Here is an 8,863-nt window from a genome sequence, read left to right on the forward strand (position 1 = left end):
ATTTATAGATTTTGTTGCCTCACAATTCAGAGAACCTTACAAAAGTTAGCACAGTGCTGCTTTTTATCTTCTTCACTGTTCATACACTATGGATTTGGGCGTTTTATGATAATCATCGTAGTTCACTGTTCTCACTATAATTTTCACATCTCACCCAGTTCACAGTTCTCGTTAACAGATAGTAGCCTCTTCTTTAAATACATGTTCCCCACAAGGGATGCCATGTATAAAGCTATACATTGTCGTGTTGGAAGTCAGATCTGGAAGCTGGAGAAATCTGTAGAGACTGAATAAGAATCTCTACCGTTCTTTCCACCAACGTTTTGAGGTTGTGTCCCCAGCACAGAGGACAGCTTGTTGGTCGTAGGATCTTCTTTGGCAGTGGCTGAATATTGTCATTTAGAACTTGAACCTGTGTTTATGCATTTTTTGTGGGATGCCACTTGCCCAGGATAGTCTCTGTATCTATAGAGGGCAAGATCTGTAGTACTGACAATTATGGTAGGCGACACCTCTCATTAATGTATCCTATTTGTTTATATTTTAAAATATCACTTTTTACACTGTCTACTACTGTGACACTCGACGTAGCTTTCTTAATAGTACGGTAACTTTTCTGACAATTCCCAATACAGAGTGTGACATGTATGTCTGAAACAGAGATACATGTCTGGCTCTGAAGAACACCTGAAGTAGAGTGACTTGTGCAGCTGAAGAAGTTCATCTCTCTGGCGCACCATAGCGACCCGAAGGTGTCCAAAGCACTTCCACTGTAATTTCATTACTATTATGATTCTCAAAACTAGTGACATTTAATAAACAAAAACGGTAGACTTGTAGGGTAACCATGAGAGATTGTCATACTGAAAAATGGGTTAAATACAATGAAAAGTATATAAATAATTAATAAGAGAAGTTAGGTGTTTCTGTGCCTAACTCCCGAATGTGCTGACCAATCAGAAACAAGTTCAGTACAATTGGCAGACTCTCCCACAGGAATGGTACATACTGTACCATCTGCAGCTTGTACCTCACTCCACGTTTGTACCATATGCTATTTCATGTGTATCAAGCTGCATCAAGATGAGCTTCTAGCAAGATAAAAATCTGGCAGCCACAGCCAGGAATATCACAATCGTTTTTGGAAATCAAGAAATACTGCACCAACCTGACTGCCTAGATCCAAGGCTTTTAGTATGTCATGTGAGAAAAGTGTTGAGGTAACTCATTATGTTTGACCTTTATGTATCTCGTCCTTAGGTTTTGCAGAGCAGTATATACCGCGTATTCGTTTCAAATTCGATGTTAATTTATCATGTGCATTGATCAATTCTGTATAGTGAGCAAATCGAATTATCACACAACGGAGTTCGATGATATTTATATCGAACTCGGAGAGACAGAAAGAGAGAATTTTATTGAAAAGAGGAAAAAAGAAATTAAGAGTTTGTAACGATTAAAGTTTCAATAATAATGGCAATTTCTGAAATTCTTAGACTATAGTTTAGACTCTCCTAAGGTGAAATGTGTGTGATTCTTTTCAGGATCTTTGCGTTTTGATACTTCACAAGAGAGTAGCACTAGATATCTGTATCAGAACCTGAAGGAATAGTGTGTGTTCTTAAAAAGAAAAAAATCTCTATAATTCTGATAGCAACCATTACTGCAGGAACGGGTATCGCTGAATTATTTTGGGAGGCTTGTAGATAAGATTTACACATGACTGTCTAAATCAGGAACTTCTGATTATAAAGAGCTCCCAAGTATCGTGCTTATTGTAAATTAATAGCAATTTGAAATTCCAGCTGTGGTAAATACAACGCAGAAAATGAGCCTATGTGCAAATTAATGTTTCAGCTTCCCAAAGCGTAAACGAAGATTAACTTTATGCCACCTGAAAGTCTAAACGGAAGAATTTTATTCTCTGAAGGATTTCATAGTCATTAATCACTAATTTGCTGCGTTCCGGTGCTACCAATTCTGTTTTTTTTTTATGGATAGTTTCAATTTCGAACACAAGCTATTTTGTAATGTCGCCATAGCATAATTTATTAGATCAGTGAATCAATAATAAGACAAGGGCAGTCAACATCCTAAATAATAGCAGTGCCTATATCTTCTTTCCTTTTAATAAAAAGAAATAGCGACAGGCGGGCTGCGACATTTGTCTCATGTATGCGAAGTGCCTTTGTATTCATCCGCTGAAATAATTAAGCCTAGTTTTTTTCAGGTCCACAAATTAGATTTGTTAAGATGTCTATGAGTATTGACAACAAGAATTCCATTTTTTGGCATTTGAATGCTCACTCCATAGATGTTCCTACTGTTTAATTCAGACTGTGGATTGAGTTTACTGAATGCAAGGATTTGTAGGGACACTGTCTTCTACATACAGATTACATACTCGGAATAACTGTGTAAAAATTCCACTTTATTGTGCGTAGATACAAAACAGAACAAGACTCAACACAGTACATGAGAAAACAAAAGATACATTCAGCGATCTCCAGAGATCACTGGATACACTGCACATATCACGTATCGATTAGTCGATTATGTCACACCCCCACAGATGCTCACTCCAGCGATTATCATGTCTTTGTGTTAGTGATCTTTGATACTGAATCACGAATCACCCTTCGAGAAACATCGTTGGGCGTTGTTTATGTTGATGGCGTTGTAGTGTGTAATTGTGAGTGCTGAGTTACAAGTAGTACAAGAATTACACAGGTGACGGATTTATTTCGAAATGCCGAAGTATTACTGCGACTACTGTGATACATATCTCACACATGATTCACCGTCTGTTAGAAAAACACATTGTCAAGGGCGCAAGCATAAAGACAATGTAAAATTTTACTATCAGAAGTGGATGGAGGAGCAAGCACAACATCTCATTGATGCGACAACGGCTGCATTTAAAGCTGGCAAAATTGCTTCTAATCCGTTCGCTGCTACAAAACCCGGAGCTGCTCTACCGCCACCGGCTGGCATGCCAGGACCACCACGACCACCTGGACCGGTACATGGCCCACCTCAACCTGGACCAGGTATGATGGGTCCGCCAGGAATGCCTCCAAGCCATATGGGTCCGATGATGATGGGACCTCATGGTCCTATGCCTCCTATGATGGGAATGCGACCACCGATGATGGGTCCCATGATGCCCATGGGACCAATGGGTCCAATGGGACCTATGAGAGGTCCACCACTTATTGGAGGACCTATGGGTGCACCAATGAAGAAATAGTAGTGGACTATAAATTTCAGTTTGTATTTAACTTCTATTGGACTGTCCAGTACATTTGTGGCAGTGATGATAAAAAAGTGTTCTGTCCTGCCTGTAAGAATGAAATGTGTGTCAAACATTGTTACATAGTGTATATGTATGAAACATTTTCAAGGATTTTCTGTGGATATTTGTAATAAAATTTAATTTCAGTGATATTTATTGGTTAAACTTCATCTATAAAATGTTGACTGGCTTGACTTCTTTGTTCTACAATCTATGTTTTAAGAAGGTGATATGTTTTGCTGTTGTTGCACATTGAGTCTCAACTTTTTTGTAGCACAACTGAAATCCTTACTCTACACATTGTGGAGGACATGATATCAGCTGTTCAAGACCACTTTCTTAGTAGAAGCATATCAGTATTCCTGTGTCCATCTATCATTTCATATCAAAAACCATCGTAGTGGTTCATACACAATCATTAGTAGAGAGAAGGGGGTCATTTCCTTTTATCAAGATATTTGGAGTGGTATTGGTTTTACAATTTGCCCTTATATGAATGTCATCATTAACACGATCACATTTATAACAATGTGTTGATCAGTGGAACAGTTTGTCAGATATGATCTGTCATATACTGTTACACATGGAGTGTTTTCGAAATACATTTTATAATTGATTTGGTGTGAATGTCTTACGTTTTGTCAAAAACGCACAATTATGTGGTAATGTTTGTATTACTCATTGATTTCAACTTGTTGCAATTTTTTCGTTACATTATAACTAATTCTTGTTGACTGGGGAAGAATAAGTTATTTGCTACTCTGCCTTTACCTACTAATTTGATACTAACTGCTTTATCTACTAACTTGATACACAGGCAGGGTATGGAAATATACTAAAATAAAAAAAAATGTTTAAAATCATATTTTTTTTTTTAGCATGGTACCGACAAAATATTCTCAGAAGTTTTATGGTTTAGAGCAAGTAGAAGTTTCTTTCCTACAAAATTACAGTAGAATTTAAATAATGAGAAGATGCATTTTAACAGCTTGTTTTACACCTCGTAAGAATATTTGCATAGTAATCAGTGAAAACACAAACTGTGAATGTCCTACATACAAATATATTTAGTTACTAAGTTTTTATCTTACAGGCATCTCTTCGGACAGTAGCATCAACAAACAGGATAAAATACAGGTGAACAGTGCTGAAAAAGATATTTCACGTGGAAGGTGAAATAAAAGTTGGTTTCGACAGTGCAACATAGTTGAATAAATGTAAGTGTAGTGACAATGTACTAGAAATCATTAAGACAAAGCATTGACAAAAATGCGTTGCATGAAGCCTTTGACACTGATTCACCAACTTGCAACCAAACTTGTCACCTTTCTGCCTAACTGAGGTGTACACTAAATTACATACCAGTATGTTATTTCATAAATTCATGTAGATGGAAAACATTTAATTTGTTCTCCTTGTGTTTGTGTACATATGAGTCACATGTAACATCATCATCATGTCAATGGTTGAGGCCTATGTCTGGTATTAGTAGGTTCAACTGACTTCTAAGAGAGGGAGAGGAAGAGTGCGAAAGGGAGTATGAAATATTAAAGATAACTCCAGAGATTTTGGAGCATGTTAGCTGTGAGAAGTGACACTGACCTAAAGGTTTTAATGTTATCTATGTGCATGGTAGTATTTCAGGTGGGATTCCAACAGAACATCTTTGAGGTGCAACCTAGAAATATTCAACTGCCAATTCTCACTCTTCGTTTGACACAGACAGGCCTATGTCTTAGTTGAATGTCAACAAACGTGTTGTGTCTGAGCTGTATCTGTTTATTATACTGCGTAAAAATGTGCTGTGCTGCTGTCCCTACCCTTGTGTGCATAAACAGAAAAATGATAATCATTGGTGCATGTACTTTTGCTGTCGAAAGACAGAAATGAAAGTGTAAGACACAACTACAATGCCGCATAATATTTATACGCAGGAAGTTATGTGGAACTTTTATCATGAAGTCCTTTTACAACCTGATAGGCCAAGAATATCTGAGAGATGTACGAAAATAAAAACTGTCAGGAAAGAAAACTTCTCTCCTGTTTTTGGTTTTGATACAGTAGTAAGAAAACTGACCAGAAAAACCTAATGTTAATTTATTTCAGCATTTTGATTGTGCAGTAACTTGACATCCAATGAATAGTGGAAGTTGTTACAAGAGGAACAGCAAATAGTATCATCATTGAGATCAGTGCTACGTAAACTGATCCTAATTCAAGCTCCAGGAACATTGACCTTGCCTGTAATTCAGGTGTTTGTTAGTTCCATATACTGTAGTTTCTGGCGCCATTGCCAGAATTCATTGAATCAGAAGACGAGCATGTAATGAAATGATTTATTTTAATTTTGCGCATTTTCTTGAGGTAGATTTTGTATCTGATTTGTTGCATGTTGCAGCTCACCTCAAATGTATACTATAATTATGTTATAAAGTAAGATTGCTTACTGACTTTGCACACAGTTTTGACTTATTGCACATACCTAAAGTTGTTCTCCTTGATGGGCTCTATGGAATATGATGAATTAACTAATTTGTAGCAGTTCTCTGTGATGCTTGTGCCATGGTTGGGAAATACGGAAGCGTCTGATCCCGCCCATCTGCTTTGACCCATGATGTCACAAATATGGCGGAAACGACCATAAACCACGATTCCAATATGGCGCATACAAAGTCGGTACGTACACATTATGAGGACAAAAATACATCGAAAAACAAACACACACACACATTCCACAAAAAGCATAATGACACTAACGGGACAAGTGCGGGAAATGGGGTGTTTTTGGGTGGGGGGCAAACTAAATATAAACAAATTTAGACACCCACGCCCATACAAAACGACGAAAAAAACCGACATCACAAAACTCCCCAAATACCACTAAACACAATATCATCTGGAATCGGACACTTCCCTTGACCTATATAGCTCAACAGCAGCTCCCGATCCCATAAATTAGGATCAAACACTTCCCTTGGCCTATATGGCACAAAAACATCTCCCGATACCAATATCAACATACACAGTTACACATTGGGATCGAAAACTTCCCTTGATCTGCGCACTGTTAATTTTATCCGTCATATCCATTCCTGAACAAAAACAACAACCGATTAATTTTACTAAAATTACCACACGATCTACAGCGAACAACACTAAATTAACCTTCACACAAAATCGTTAACTCACTGAAACGAATTCCACTACAAACACAGCCGACACTTGAACAATTCATGATAATGAGCGAAAGCAAACTGAGCCCATTACACCACACAAACGAAAACCTTGAACATACCACCAGAGAGCACAACAAACTACAACGCGACGACATCTACAAACACACCACACTCACAAGCCAAACTCCACACCGTCATGACGTCACACACGACAACAACCGTACGTCACGGGTCAAAGCCGACGCGTGGGATCGGACGCTTCTGTCGACCCCATGGTTGTTGTTCATTGATATTATGTATGAAGATTATAAATTAGTAATATCACCCCCATTTCTTCTCAAGCTTGCCTCCATTTACCAAAATAAACCTGCCATTGGATGTTTGTTTTATTTTGTTACAACTTTTGTATTAATAAACATTACTCCCAAGTCAGATTGGACTAGGTGGTTTATAACAATGAATTTGATTATCACACTCGTGCTCATAGGCCATTTTGAATGACCTTCCCACAGACACTGAAGTGTCTTATTTCACAGATACCAATGGAAGGACATTCAATTTCATTTCTTCCTACTTGGATTGTTTGTTATTATCATGAATGCATGGCATCACACTCTGGATGTTTTCATCTGCTTGTATAATGTTCTTTGCATTCTTCTGTGGGCTTTTTTTCAAGAATTTACTGTAGAGATTCCACAGTTCACTCTGTGAGGTATGCATCGTATTGCTTTGGTATAATGATCATAGTATTGACATCTGCTGAAGTGCATGAAACTAGTATTTTTAATTTTTCATAATTTATTTTGTCTCTTGTAGCTTCTTGTATTTTGCTGAAATGGTATACTGCTTCAGATGTGGACCTTTTCCATGACGTGTATCCATGTGATTTTTGTGTCAATTTTTCTTCAGTGCTCGATTTCTCTCATTCATTCTCCCCTGTTAACATTCCTCAATGTGTATATGCAGTTGCAAATCACAAGTCCCAGTAAATGCTATCGGTAATCTGTTAATCCTCGTGCGATACTTTGCTTCAGAAACTCATTCCTGTACATCATCTGCCTCTGTTGCTGTCCATCTTTTGAATGTATATTCATATTAAATTAATTGCTCGTCATCTCCAATGCTTCATCATAACTAAAACTAATGTCGTAAAAAATTACCAATTTTGTGGTCTGGATGGGAAACTACTGCAATAAGTCGCGTTAATATTCTTGATGTACATCCCTGCTTTTTCACTTTTCCAATCTGTCACTTTCAGAAAAGGTCAGTTGATGGAATTATCTTTCTAAGTTATCATACCATGCATTTCTCTTACAATGTCACTGTCAAGAACACCCAATATTAGTCCAAGTACCACAGAAAGAGCTACATCTATATGCATTTGTTACCAACCTCCATTCTAATTAGTTCTTGTCCATTCTTCTGCTACTCTTCTTTTCTGTGACCCTTCAAAGGCATTTAACTGTGTGAATCACAATATTCTCGTAGATAAATTGTAAGTTTTATGGGATTGATGGCATAGCCAACCAATGGATAATTCCGTATCCAACCAAAAGAATGCAGAAAGTTGTACTTAGTAATTCAACCAATATAGTCTGGGGACATACCTCTGACTGGAGAGAAATCATGTGTGGGGTCAACTACTGTTCCTCATATATGTGAACAATCTCCCGTCCTGTATATAACAAGTAGGGTTAGTTTTTTCTGCATACAAGACTAGTATTGTGATCAGTGACATACAGAAACAGAAGAAACGGCAACATTCTTTAAAGTATCATTAACTGGTTTTCTCCAAATGGTCTTGCTCTCTGTTTTATAAAGAAATAACGTATTCAATTCTGCACAGTTAGAAGTAGGATGCCAGTGGTAAGTGTAACATATGATGATGAAGTGGTGAATAGAGTGGAAACTTAAAAATTCTCTGATTTCCACATTTTGTGACTCCTAAAAAACTTAGGCCAGCTACATTTGCACTTGGAATCATTGCAAGTCTTGGGAAGAGAGAAATCAGTAAACTGGCATATTTTGCATATTACATTCAGTAATGTCACATGGAATAATGTTCTGCAGTAACTCATCTTTAAGAAAGAAAGTCTTTGTTGCTCAAAAGCATGCTGTTATAATAATATGTGGTGCTCACCCATGATCATCTTGTATACATCTGTTTCAGGAGTTGAGGGGTGCACAATGGTGGAACAAAAAATTGTGATCCCTTACCCAGTGATATAAAATGTCTGACAAGTAGCAAAGTTTCTCCATAACAACTCCTTCTGTTCCATACAAGAATTTCTGTCATATAATGAGTAAAATGTTCAACATATAATTGTATGTACAAATTAATTTGCATTATGAATGTAAAGTGACTTGTTCCACATCATTATGATTTATTGTG

General features: G+C 37.2%; 1 protein-coding gene across 1 annotated transcript; it reads left to right on the forward strand.

Annotated features, from left to right (window-relative positions):
- The first annotated feature begins 2,612 nt into the window (after positions 1 to 2,612).
- LOC124551377 (U1 small nuclear ribonucleoprotein C) lies at positions 2,613 to 3,447 on the forward strand. Its single transcript, XM_047126429.1, has one exon. The coding sequence runs from the start codon at positions 2,750 to 2,752 to the stop codon at positions 3,248 to 3,250; it is 501 nt and encodes a 166-aa protein (XP_046982385.1). The 5' UTR covers positions 2,613 to 2,749; the 3' UTR covers positions 3,251 to 3,447.
- Positions 3,448 to 8,863: the final 5,416 nt, after the last annotated feature.

This window comes from Schistocerca americana, chromosome 1, assembly GCF_021461395.2.
Source record: "Schistocerca americana isolate TAMUIC-IGC-003095 chromosome 1, iqSchAmer2.1, whole genome shotgun sequence".
NCBI lineage: Eukaryota > Metazoa > Arthropoda > Insecta > Orthoptera > Acrididae > Schistocerca > Schistocerca americana.

What these genes read in the sequence shown, in the direction of transcription:
- LOC124551377 (XM_047126429.1), top strand. Translation starts at nt 2,750, where the DNA reads ATGCCGAAGTATTACTGCGACTACTGTGATACATATCTCACACATGAT.